The sequence below is a fragment of the Microtus pennsylvanicus genome, chromosome 3 (genome assembly GCF_037038515.1).
Source record: "Microtus pennsylvanicus isolate mMicPen1 chromosome 3, mMicPen1.hap1, whole genome shotgun sequence".
Taxonomy (NCBI): domain Eukaryota; kingdom Metazoa; phylum Chordata; class Mammalia; order Rodentia; family Cricetidae; genus Microtus; species Microtus pennsylvanicus.
Window position 1 is genome coordinate 95,370,263 of NC_134581.1, and position 13,595 is coordinate 95,383,857.

Sequence of the window (13,595 nt, forward strand, 5' to 3'; positions counted from 1 at the left end):
CAAACTCTTTTTTTTCTCAATAATCTGGTTGGTTAAAACTGAAGCCCTGTAAAGTAGATTATATTTACAATAAAGTCTAATTCATTAAATTTATTTCAAAGTGAAATTACATATGTTACACGCACACACCCCACCTCCACCTGGGCTTTAGCATACATTAGATCCTAGCACATGATACATAGATGGCGTGACACGCAAACAAGAAGCATGCAATCGATCCCATCGTGGGAGGGAGTTTATGGGTAGCCCAAAGGCCAGTGGTGGCGGTGAGGTGGTCACACTGACTAATACAAGCCTCCTGCTTTCGGTTGAAGTAGCTGCCTTTGAGACTTCCAGGGAAGAAGCAGCAGGAACCTGGCTCCCCGTGTTGCTCCCTCCTGTCTCTGCTCATTACCACATCAAAGCCTCTCCAGAGTCTAGGAGAACTGGGCTCACAGTGCCTAAGAGTTTGAGCTGAGGCAGACTGAGTTCAAGCCAAGGCACCACCACCTGGAACTGAGCGGAATACAGGAGTTTGTATCGGAACCTTCCTTCTGTCATCAGTTAAATGGGGAAAATCTAATTAGGTAACACTGGCAAGGCACTTGTGTTGCTTCGTGGTACAATTAAACACTTGAGACCTGCTGTTGTAGATGGCTGGTTCATGCGACAAAAGGAAAGTCAGCTCAAAACTCCAGCTAGAATTAGGCTTTGGGGTAAATTGGTGAGCTAGAGCCACTACAGACAGAAGCTGGGCTCAGGAGGAAGGAATCCCAGGCTGCCCGTGGGATTGGGCTGTGCGCCCAGCACATCCCACTTAAGAACGATTCGCAAACATTCACTACTTAGAAGGCCACTTTACTAATTAGCCCTGCTTTGCTAATTACACTTTACTGATTAGAAACAATGCTGATAATTCCAGGCTTGCAATGAATGCTCAGGAGGCAGGCTTGCAGTGAGCGCTCAGGAGGGTTTCTAAGCAGCAGTCGGGCCATAATGGTGACTGATCTCTATGCTGGGTTGTTGCTTTTAGGACCTTCAATGAAGTGTCATGCAAGCAATGTAAGGGAACTGGAAATCGGAGTGTTGGGTGACACAGGGACCCTCTCTGTACCAGTACCCAAATCCTTTCCCCATAGCTACCCTTTGGGATCAGAGGAAAACTGGCTGGTTAAGATCTTTTTAAAGCCTGAAACCTGTGGCTTTAAACCCTTTTGCTAATAGCAATCATAGCAATCAGTAAATGCCCTGGTTGTATTTTCTGTTCAGCGTTCCAAGGTTTGGGCTCATTTAATGTGCCCGTGGTCTACTCATAACCATGTGACATGGGTGCAAAGTCCTCCATCTACTTTAAGGTTATGAGCAATGAGGCTCTGAGAGATGAAGGAAGGCATCTGCCCAAGTTTACCCAGGTCCAGCGAGGCTGCTGTAACTACCCACTTGGCAGTGAAAAAAAAAAAACCCAGTAACCCCCAAGTCAAGTGCTCAACTTTTTTGAAGCTTCAACCTCTAGTCCTGTCCTCCTTTTTTAAATGTGTGTGTGTGTGTGTGTGTGTGTGTGTGTGTGTGTGTGTGTGTGTGTGAGAGAGAGAGAGAGAGAAAGAGAGAGAGAGAGAGAGAGAGAGAGAGAGAGAGAGAGAGAGAGAGAGAGAGAGAGTGAGTTGTAGGCTGGCCAGGACTATCTCAGGGAAAAAAATCTTTTTAAGGCACCAGATTTTAACGTAACAGTAGCAACGCCGCCTGGTGTATGTACCAAGCCTTCCACAGAACATTTAAACATTTCTGGTCTGTCGTATTTCATCTTTACAAGCTGGAGTGAAACATCTCTCGAGACCCATTTTTCAGATGAGGAAACCGAGATTCAGAGTAGTTCGTGAGTGGCCTCCGCTGTATAGAACTAGAAAATCAGACGAAAGCTAGGAAATCAAATTCTAATAAAACGTGGCCTCTAAGAAGCTGGATAGAGGTAGCCTACCCCGCCAGACCGATTTGGGGCCCTTTCTCACAATACCCCAGAAGCGCTGCAGCTGCGGCCGGGACCCAACCCCCACCCGGCCCTGTGCTAATGGGGGTAAAGCTGGCCGGCGCCATCCTGCAAGGCCAGTCTGATAATAGCCCTGATTAAATGGCGGAGCAGCCATGGGAAGGCCCCGCTGCCGCCAGCGCCGGGTCCCCGCGCCGGCCTAGCAGGGACCAGCGGTGGCTGAGGCTCCGCCTCGGCGTCTGCCTCCTAGCCCAGGGCTACCGCAGCTGCAGTCTAAGGCGCACTCCCCGGCCTCTGAGCCTGGAGGAAAGGCCATGGGGGCAGAGGTGACCCGGCAAAGGCCCCAAGACAGGGTTGTAGGGACCCCTTAATGCTGGGCTGAATACATCTCGGGGAGCCAAGCCACCTAGAACTCCATCGTCGTCGTCACCAGCCCCTAAGCTCTGTGCTGAATTGGCTTCTTTGAAATCTGGGTTTGGGACTAGGAGCAGATGCTGGGGAAGGAGAGGAGGGGACCAAGGTACCCCAGAACCCAGAACTAAGAGACGGCTCGGGTGTCGGTACTCTGCCTAGAAAAAGCAGATGTGTGCGGCCAGCCAAACACATCTACTAGCCAGTTCCTCCCTCATACGTCAGACACAGCCCAGACGGTGCCCCACTACGGGCAAGCCTTGCCCTCGCTGGGTCATTCAACTCGCATTGCCTTCCCATAAGATCAGGCTACAAGAACACCTGCCCCTCCTTTCAAAACCAGGGAAAATAAGGCCTAGAGAAATACAGTGACCCAGGGTCACAGGATGGCAGCAGACCAAGCTGAAGACAACCTTGGCAGTGTGTCTCCTAAATTTAGGGGTAAAGGAGCCTCTGGGAAACTGAAGAAAGGTTGCCAAGTCCAGTCGGGGCACTTGATTGGGAGGGTCTCCTTCATGAAGACAAATGACACCACAGACAACCTAGCCTTGGCTGGCTGCTTGGGCAGTACCTGAAGTAGTACCTAGGTAGTAACTTTCAGAAAAGAAAGAATCACAAGAGCTACAGAGGCCAGTGAGTTAGCTCAAGTTTCTTAAAACAAACACACTCGTGCTTCTGGGTTCTGAGATTAGTTAGTGCCCCAGGAATATTTGTTCCATGAACCTCGGCAGCTAGTAGTAGATAAAGGCTAGAGGTTGTCACTGAGAAGCCAACAGACTGGTTGCATGGGCCAGGGGCGCATACTAAAGCTTGAAACTCCTCCTGTGTCTTGGGCAAATGACACTCAGCCATTGCAAAGCCTGGCAATACTAAGAGTGAAATGAGTAGATGCTTTTCGGGATTTATGGAAAACTGAAAGGTAACGTTCCCGAAGTGCGAATTAATGCGTGACAATCCAGCCACGGAGGCTGTGGGTCTCCAGATATTCTAATATGGTGTTCACAGTCACAGTCTTGACTTCTGCAGGAAGCAGCCCTCCTGGCAAAGTTTCTGAGAGTTAGCACACAGAAGCCAGAGAGCCGGCTGTTTCTCAAGCGGAATTATGTCTCTTGAACACAACTTTTTGATAAGATATAATTATATAATTTCTAAATCAAGAAAGGCATGTTGGCCAGAAGGAATGCGTGGCTTCACTTAATAGCTCATGTGGGGAGTCTCCATATTTACAGATGTGGAAACAAAGCCAGTGCCAGACTCTATTCGCTTCTTCTGCGAGGGCTTGAAAGTTGTTATTCTGTCCCATCGTGTTCTCAGAGCTAAGCAGTTCGCACCCCTATATCCCTGGAAATCTCTTAGCAAAACTTTGATGCAAATGCCATACCTATTTTCTGCATGGATCCTTTAAAAAAAAGAAAAATAAATAAATAAATCTTCAAGTTTATGGGGAGTGTCTGGTCCGGAATGAATGAGTGGTCACTAATAGACTGAATTCTCTAAGTCCCCTCTTAATTTACTTAAATCTTCCCTTCAGTTTCTATATGCTGCGCCCGTGTGCTTTTTATCTGTGGCCTGTATTGACTTGCACTGAAGCACTGAAGCGAGACCTTTAAGATTCTGATCGCTAAGCTTGGCACAGTAACCAGAACAAAGTAAGCACTAGGTAATATTGGTGAATGAACAGATACTGTGCCCTTTTTTTGTTTACTAGATGCATAGGCATTTGCTCCCTTGTGTTTGCTTCAGGCTGTCTGAAGCCAGTTGACATTTGGAATTGGTACCCAAGCCCTTAAGGGATGCGTTTTGTCAGCTGCTGTAGTGGGGTGTATGGGAAGGTTGCAGTCAAACAGTGACTTTCCCTATGTCTTGCTAAGGTTAATGGAAGAGAACTTGGAGGCTAGTTCCTGCCACTGTAACATGCCTAACTTTCTGATAAAGATGTGGATCTATTGCAGTTAAGCAGAATGCAAAGTGGAAAACGTGGGAGCCGCTCCTGCAGTCACCAGAAGGGCCAGTGAACAGTTGTGGAGGCAAAAGGAACTATCTGAACCATTCAGAATTGCTTTGAGTTTAACTTGGTTACTCCAAACTGGCCCCAGTCGACCGGGAAAGGGCGCAGGAAGGCAGCGGTGGCTGCTGTTCTAGATGTACTTAAAACTTTAGTTTAAAACGCTTAAGAAACCGCAGCTTTGGAAAGACCCTTTGGCCAGTGGTCGAGACAATCATGTACACAGGCCCTAGCCCACGTCCTTCCGTATTGCTAGAGAATTTGTCCGTCGGATCTTTACCGAAGGCCCATGAAGAAGCAGCTTGTGCCTTTTCCCACCAGCAGCTGAGAGGGCGGCTCTAAGAGTGAATGCTGAATTACAGGTACCACTCTTCCAAACTGCACATTTGTGTTGAGTCCTGGTTCCACTTGCTATTCTCAGCTTCATTTCGATGAAATTCTTAACCTTCCTGACAAGCCTGGGACCAGGTGAGACCCCCAAATTTAAAAGTGCCTCAAATATCAGCAAACAAGCAAATAGTTTAATGTGATTTTAAAAAGGCGAAAAGTTTGAAATTTTAATTTTAAATAGCACCTGCCAGTATTTGGATGGTTTGGGGGCCGAAGAGGCTGCACTTCGTAGAAAAGAAAGAGGAGTGCAGGAGCCTTCGAGGTCTCAGGTCCGAAGGCGCTGCGGAACGCCATCAGGGCAAGCAGAGGACCGGCCCCCACAAGGACATGCGTGACCGTGTGGGCTGCGCCCTCCTCAGCTGCTGGCCTCCTCAAACCCGCAGCTGAAGAAATAAATGTCGTCGCCGCTGTTCAGCCTCTGGTCCTTATCTCTAGATCACGTGGGCCGTGGACGCCACGTCAATCTCCTCCCAGTCTACGCCGAGCAGGAACGTGACTTCCCAGGTGAATAGCGCACTCACTGAGCCTCCTAGCACAGGGTGACTCTGCTTGGCCTTACAAAGGGAACTGGACGAAGTCGCCAACCAGGGTCTCCCGAAGGTCTGAATGTTTAGGGCCACATCCTGCGGTTTGAACTGGGACCCACGCTCTTGCTTCTTGCGAACCACGCGAGTTCGTGAATACCGAACGCTAACCGCGTACTTGGGCACCAACCCAGGCCCCCCGCAGCACAGGCTGGGACCTCGCTGCCTACCCAGCGCTAGCAGCGCAAAGCTCCGCATCACGGGGAACGAGCCTCAAAGGCCTTTTAGGACTGTGGTCGCCTAGCTCCCCGCACTGTTCGAGGCGGCTTTCCTCCTCTGTAAACCAAATTTATTGATCTAAAGGCGAGGTGGCCTTTGACTGTCGTTTTTCTACCCGGCAGAACTGGAAGGAAGATCAGGACAAGACTTTGGGCCATTTTCGGAAGTAGTTGCCTGTTTGCTAAGAAAGGGGTGTCACTCTTGCCCTTGACTTCTGCCTCCCAACCCCAGTTGCTTAGTACCTCTGCTTGGTACCTGGCCCAACGCCCGGGCTCAGCTCTTGTCCTCAGCCCCTGGGAACTGTCAGCTAGACCTGTGTGGCATCTGCCCCAGCAGCTTCCGGCAAAACGTTCAGGGAGCATTCGTTAAGTCGGGGACCTTGGCAGAATGCGGGTGGCAGATCAGTCCCTGGACAGTTTTGCTTCTGAGTTCTGGGGGGTTACAAAACAGAAATTTCTAAAATGCATATCTTACATTAGGGGGCATTGGCCCGTCCTTCTAGATAATATCAAAATCTTAGATGCCTCTATCGGTTCTGAAGCTTAAATGTCTGTGGTAATCCCAGCACCTTTATGTGGTCCCAGTCTTCTGCATCAATTACAGAACTATCTGGTGTCTCTGCGATTAAGAGTATGCAGCTCAAAATCAAATAATTAAAATGCGTTGTTTTGCTTATGCCGAGTAAGAATCGATGTTACTTATCCTTGGGTGTTTTACACTCACTGCGGATTTTATTAACTCACAGAGCGATAGGAGTATTAGTCGCACTGTAAGGTAAACGATGACACGGAGGCTTCGAACAGTTTGGGAAACCTTCAAAACGCCAGCACAAACACATGTTAAAACAAGAAGCTTTCTTCAAGTCCAATGCCTTCTCCAGTATCTGAAAGGAGCCTGAACACACAGCCTGTCAGCAGCCTGGGAAGGGTCGCGGGAAGTGTTAATGTGATTGCTTTGTTCTAGCTCCGTGGGTGGTTTTATGTGTTAACCCTTGCTCCCGGAGGGTTTTGAAGGGACCTCAGAACTAGTTCCTCTTGGCTCCCAGGTGGAAGGTTTGAATTACCCCAGGGCTGCAACTTTCCGCTAGCACCAGTTCCCCATCTTATAGCAACACATTGGTTTGCAAAGGCAGTGAATTCCGAGGAGGAACAGTTTACCAGGACAGTATGCCTGCAGCATTGTTCACTGTGGTGATGGTTTCAACACCGACGAGATGCATGGCTAAGGGACACCCAAGTGACTCCGGCTCCTGGATTTGTTTAAGTGTTTATTTCAATTCCTCTAGTTTGCTCTCTCCTCCCACTTGCTCAACCTCTCCTGATTTTGCATGATTTCCTGCCCACAAAAGTCCCTGAACAGGGCTAAGGTGGAGTCTGTAAGAATGGCAACAAAGCTCAATTGTTGAGCAATTGTTGCTCAACAACAATTCAGCTTTCCCATGCTCCGTCAGTTTCTCTGAAACACATCCATCTCCCGGGGTGCCAGCCATTCCAACTATAAGCTAAGTCATTAAGGTAATAAAAAATAGTGCCTCCCCTTATATAAGATAAAATAGGAAGTTTTATCAATTGAGATATAATGATACAAGTTATTAAAAACTAGATGCAGCAAACAAAACCTGCAGCATTAGTTGAAACATTATATCAAAGTCTATATTAACCTCTTTCTCTCCCAAATAAAAACCTCACTTCTTGAAAAATAAATCCATCTTCCTTGACAAACCCTAAAAATTCAGACAAGAAGCAAGACAATGTGAACCTTACAATAAAAAGAAAATGTTACCTTGATTAGGATAATTTATATAAGACCAGGAGAGATGGCTCAGCAATCTAAAGCATATGCTGTTCTTCTAGAGGGGCTAGAAGAGTTCACTCCCAGCCCCCACATGGAGGGTGTAATTCCAGTTCCAGGGCATCTGATAACTCTCTTCAGGCTTCCACTTGCATGCATGTGGTACTCAGGCACATACATACAAACACATAAGTAAATAATAAAAAATGTAAAATGTGTTGTATGCAGAGAGATCTATCTCCAAAGCCTGCTGCCATCCGGCCTTAGTCCTGTTATGAACTCCTCCATAGCCAGAGCTGCAGAGTCTGGGTCTGATGGGGACCTGGACTGGAGTGTGCCTCTGGATCTTCAGACCCTTTCTAGCTGGGAGGTGGCCTGGGGGAAGAAACGCTGCTCTTCCAACTTGTCACCTTCGATCTTTTAAAAGTGAGGCATAGCACAGACAAGGAGTCAACAAACACCTAGCCTGAAAACTCTGTCCTTTTACTAATTTCAAATTTCCCCAACTTTGACACTTTACGTTTGGACAGAGATGTTAGAATGACCAGGCCAGCCTAAAAGAGAACTTCCTCAGATGCCAACATGTTGTTTACACCGGATGCTTTTATAGTTATTTTGGCATTTTCTTTTCTCTATGGCTTTGTTTCAGAAGCTGTGAAGAGGATGCAGTGGGAGGCAGAAGATTGTGTGTGAGTGTGTGTGTATGTGTGTGTCCTGTTCTTTCTCTTCCCCCACTTTAAGACCTACCAAAGAGGTTCCTAATCGCCAGACCAACTGGCTGGAAAGGAGAGCAAACATTTACAAGCAGAGCCTGAGAGTGTGTGTGTCCTCTACAGTTTACAGGAGTGCTAGCGAAGCGGATTACCCTGCGAATTTGGAGAATTTGAGTTATTTAGACTGAGCAAGGCCAACAGAACTCCCTACACAAGGCCGTGGGAAGTCCTGGCCCTAGCCGGGTCTGCAAGGCAGATAGTTCCTTGCCCCCCCCCCCCAAAGCCAGAACAGTGGAAAGGTCACACTTTCCCACCGAGCGTCGTCGCGTGGTCCCCGCAGGGCTCCTTGCCCTGCCCTGGTTTTGCCTACTTTCAGAGTCCCTCTTCTGAGTAAAATAATCAGCCCAGGAGCAACCAGTGCGCCGCAAAAGCCCAGCTTCGCCATAAAGTATTCTTCCTACACGATCCCGGCATCTCAGCATTTCTTTCCCGGGGTTGTACCTCTCCAGCTCTCTGAGAAAGTAGATGTGACTTGGGGGACCGTCAAGTAGAGAACCTAGCCGTGGGGACTGTGCGGCGTTAACCGGGTTAATGCCACTCAGCGATGCGAAATTTTCTCTACTCTTCTCAGCTATTTGGGAACTTTTAAACGCTAGTAGGCAAGAGTGGAAATAGCTGAACTCGGAGGGGCTTCCTCTGGTGGCGTCGGATCCTGCGCTACGCGCGCATCACTTGATCTTCTGGGCGGCAGTGAAAGTGCAGCTCCAGACACCGCGAGCCGCCCTCCCGCGGGAGCTGAGACACGGGGCCCAGGTGACAGAGGCAGCTGCGTTACCCTGTTGGTGGCACTATTTACTGTGAGGGGTGTCCAGTTCTCCTTCCAGAGCGCTGAGGCAGGAGGGCAACGCGCCCCAAGCACTCCTCGCAGGCGTCGCTTGGCCCCGCCCCACGCCACACAGCCAGGAAGCGGTGACGTGAGACCACTCTGACTGGCTGCTGCAGGCAGGGACGGCCGCCACCAGCAAATTAAGGCGCGGGGCCGCGGGAGCCCAGGCGCAGTGTAGGTCGCGCCTTGCTGCGCTCTGCAAAGCTGCGGTCGGGCTCCCTGGTTTCCGCACCCTCGAGGGACCCACAGCGGGTCGTCACCTCCCGGTGGCCCGGGCCACTCCTCAGTCAGCAGGGGAGGGAGGGGGAACTCGGCTTGGGTGCAATCCCGCATTTTGCTCAACTGAAGTCTGGTGTGCCCCGCGGCTTGCACACAGTTTGAGTTCGCGGCTGGTCCCCACCCAGCTTTCCCGCTAGTTCGAAGTCTCTGAGGCTCCTGGTCTTTGCTCTAGTGGATTGGAGAGGTCAGCGTGGAGTTCTGGGGACGTGGGACCGGACCCTTCGAGAGTCCTCAGTTCCGCTCTGACTGCACTCGGGAACTTTGAGTTGCGATTCGGGGTTTTGTCCCTCTTGGGAGAAGCTGGACTGCGGTTTGGCAGGCCCGGTCCCTAACCAGGAGAGCACGCTGGGGACCATGGAGTTCACGGCGTCACCAAAGCCCCAGCTCTCTTCTCGAGCCAATGCCTTCTCCATCGCCGCGCTTATGTCCAGCGGTGGCCCCAAGGAGAAGGAGGCAGCAGAAAACACCATCAAACCCCTGGGTAAGTCGGGGTGCTAGGCTGTCCACAGGGGCCTTCTTTCTCTATGTCCCCTGGCTACAGGCGGTTTGCTTCGTGGGCAGCAAGGGTGGCCTTTTCTCCCGGCCAGATCTGCTTCTACGACTTAGACTATCGACCAGATATAGGTCTGAGGAGGGAGATTTCGTTTTCTTCTCTGCGCAAGTTTTCTTTGGGGGTTTCACGGTCATCTAAAGGTCGTGGGAATCCAGCTTGTGTTTGTAGTTGCTCTCTGGAGTTTCCTGGAATACCGAGGTCATGTAGATAGTGCATGCATGTGCAAATTCGAATAAAAACAAATTCAAGGACAAATAAGAATTTTTTTTTTAAAGACCAGGATCCACCCTGCGTGTAACACCTGAGTATGTACTTGGAATCAAAGATACTGAACTACTTCACAAGAAACCAGTTTAATTTTTTCCGTCGCAACAAACATCTTTCTTCTCTCTGCCAAGAACTATAAAATTATCCAGTTTTCCAAGCAGGAGCAGCTTTCTCCAAGGAAGGGCTAGAGTTATCTGCAACCTTCATTTACATTTGACATTTTCAGTCGAGATTAGCAAAACTCTCCCTAAATTTCTCCAAGTTTATTTACACTGCTTTTGCAAAAAAAAAAAAACTGTTTTCTTTATAGAAGACATTAGAATCAAATTAAAGAGAGGAGAGATGAGCAAGAGAGGAAAGCAACCTTGATTTGTATGAAATACGAAAACAAATGCCCATGACAACCTCCTTCCAACCCACAGAGAAAGAGCTGTTGCCATTCATTCTGGGGTCTTCGGAAAACATTATCACACACCTGAATCACCACCACTCTTAAAATACTGCCAAAAATCAAACAGCCAACTTAGGGCAAATTTTAAAAAATTCACTACTTTTCCTCCGAGATAACAGCAGAGAAGAACCCTTAAGGGGCTTGGAAAAATAAGGAGACTACACATGAAGAGGAGAGAACTAAAGTCCAAAATGGCTTGAAACCAAGGAAATGCCAGAGTCAAAACACAGCTCTTAGCTCTGAGCTGCACCCCCCTTTTAACTTCCATCTAATCAAAATCTTCCAAAGCCAGTGAGCTAGTCACCAAATCCTCCTTTTTAGACATAGAATTGGCTACTGATTTCACAATTGGACTGCTGAGGGTCTTAGCAGTATCATTATTCTTCCTGGTTAGGGGAATTCTTTTGGAACACCCCCATTTCATTTGGTACCCAATAGAAAATGAAGTTCTCAGGTCAAAATTCCTGACAGACTTGTGAGTACTGGGTTGGGAAGCCTGCCAACTCTACTCTCATGTCTACATTAGTATTCTCTTTATTTTTTCTTTTTTAAAAAAAACCCTTCAATCAAAATTACAAATTCTAAATGCTAGGCCAGTCCTGGCTCTCAACAACCTCCCCCAGATAGCTACCGGCTCTGGTCTCTGAAATGCGTTTGTTCACCTGTTTGGAGAACAGTTCTGGCCTATTCCTTTTCCAGTCCCTTACGTTCTCCAGTCCAACACAGCATAATAAATGACTAAACTGAAGAGTTGGCAATAGAAACACCCAAAGGTTCTGTTAAGAGACAGTGGGGTGTTTTTCATTGAAAAACAGACTAAAACCGCAAGGGGTGGGTTTCCCCTGTGCGCCATGCTCCACTTTGTACTGGAGCAGTTTCCTTGCCTTCCTTCTCGGTGTCTGCGATGCTCAGCCCAGGTGATGCCGAGAGAGCTCACCTGTCAGCTGTTGCAACTATGAGAAGTTCAGTTTGCTTTTTGATCCGCTATAAAATATGTGATGTGAATTTCCTTTCAAAAGTTTTTCTAGAAAATAAGGTATTGGTACTGTCTAACCACACTTTGATCTGGGAACAGCCTGTATGACAATTAATTTGATTGTCCTTCATTTAAAACATCTGCATGAGCTGGATTGTTGCTTTATGACAAGAAGGACAAAATCCTATTTTGTATTAGCCTCACATTAAGAGGTATGAGGAATAAGAAATCATTTCAGAACAAACAGGAGCACATAGCACAGCCATATACAGGCGCATGCCCACAGCTGGAGCTGATAGACTTTTCTTGAGAGCAGTTAGAACAGACTGGTCTGGTTGGGGGACTGCAGATTTAGATAGTTTTTCTTTATTCTTTTTTCTTTTTAAGAAATGAAAGATAATTGGCCGGATTTTAAAAATCTCCCTGTATTCCACAAAGTTACTGTGGAGATTCAGTCTTTTAGCATCTGTGCAGGAGTATGGTCCATAGCAGTGATATTTCAACCTACTCATATGTGGCGAAACCTTCTCTTTTAATTTCCTGCTAGACTGGGGTTGAAGTTGTTTTCTTCACTTCCAGGGCTATTTGGAGGAAAAACAGTTGCTTACATTCTCTCCCCAGTAATCTGTTTCTGTCTTCAATCAATCAATCAATCAATCAATCAATCAATCAATCAATCAATCAAACAAAGTCTGTTAGAGCCCTCCCCTGTGATTTAACAAGCTGGATGCTGGTTTCTAATGCTACCCTCTGTAGCTGCAGAGCCTAGAATTTGGGATGACTGTTGTAACAGTTAACATTTTATCCCTCATTATCACAACTTTCTCTTTTCCTCACTCATATTTTATTCCTCAGGCAGCTCGGTGATAGGCCCTGGTTCTAGATAGACCCTCCTCATTTGATTCTGTTGGCGTCCAGCCCCAGGCATGCATACCCTAGGTACTTTCTGTCCTGTGGTGGATTGTGCTTTTTGGCTGGAGTTGCGAAGTTTAGCGGCGACCAAGTGCCTTTTTTACGTACTCTGCCCAGCTCCTTTGTAAAGTGTCTGTTGTTAACTAAGTGACAGCAAGTCAATCTTACTTCTCATTGCCTCCAGAACAATTCGTGGAGAAGTCGTCCTGCGCCCAGCCCCTGGGTGAGCTCACCAGCCTGGAGGCTCACGCAGAGTTCGGCAACGGGGGCGGAAGTCCTTCCTCATCCTCTCTGTGCACCGAGCCACTGATCCCCACCACTCCAATCATCCCCAGCGAGGAGATGGCTAAAATCGCGTGTAGCCTGGAAACGAAGGAGCTCTGGGACAAATTCCACGAACTGGGCACGGAGATGATCATCACCAAGTCGGGAAGGTAGTTGGCGTGGGCAGGAGCATGCAGAGCAAAGGGTTTGTCACTCTGCGCTCTCGGGGGTCTGGAGGACGTGAGTATGAGGGGTGACCGAGCTCAGAGGCCTCCGCTTCTCACCAGTTCCCTTACAAAGATTCTCGGTACTAGAGAAGGTCCTGCAATCGCAGGGTGTGGCTTCAAGACTCGACATCCGGAGACGGAGATCTTTCCCCACAGAGTGGTCTTTGCTCCCACCCAGGCATCTTGGGTTCGGATAAAGGCCCGGCTGGCGGGAGCTCGGCTGGGGACTGCAGGAGGGGGAAGGAGAGGTTCCCCGGTATACACTATATAACTAAACTAAATCGAAGACTGGGCAACAGAAACATCTAAAGGTTCTGTTAAGAGACAGCGGTATGACTCTTAATAGAGTCTCCCTCTTCCAATAAAAACTCAGTTGAAAACCGAGGCGGAAGACAGAACTCGGAGTAGGGAGAAGGCCCGGGAGGTGGCTCCGAGCACAGGAGGCGGGCTGCTCCTCTAAGCCAGACCCTGGGCGATTCCAGTAGGGACTCTTGGAAGTGAACTCCACGAATCCCTCGCTCAGGAATGCCCGGATTTTTGATGGGTTATGTAACCCATCTCTGGTTATTTGGGAGAAAATAAAACAAGCTCAAAATTTCTATCTACCGGTAGGGGCCCTGTAAAAGAGACAGAATCGGGGTTTTTTTGTTGTTGTTGTTATTGTTTGTTTTTTGTTTTTGCAGTGCAAGTCCTGTCTCTGTAGG

General features: G+C 48.3%; 1 protein-coding gene across 1 annotated transcript in view; it reads left to right on the forward strand.

Annotated features, from left to right (window-relative positions):
• The first annotated feature begins 9,146 nt into the window (after positions 1 to 9,146).
• The window catches only part of Tbx20 (T-box transcription factor 20), a 53,465-nt gene continuing 49,016 nt past the window's right edge, over positions 9,147 to 13,595 (forward strand). The window contains exons 1-2 of the mRNA XM_075967960.1: positions 9,147 to 9,722; positions 12,585 to 12,834. Of these exons, the coding sequence (XP_075824075.1) occupies positions 9,596 to 9,722; positions 12,585 to 12,834 (377 nt within the window). The 5' untranslated portion in view covers positions 9,147 to 9,595. The remainder of the gene's footprint in view (positions 9,723 to 12,584; positions 12,835 to 13,595) is intronic.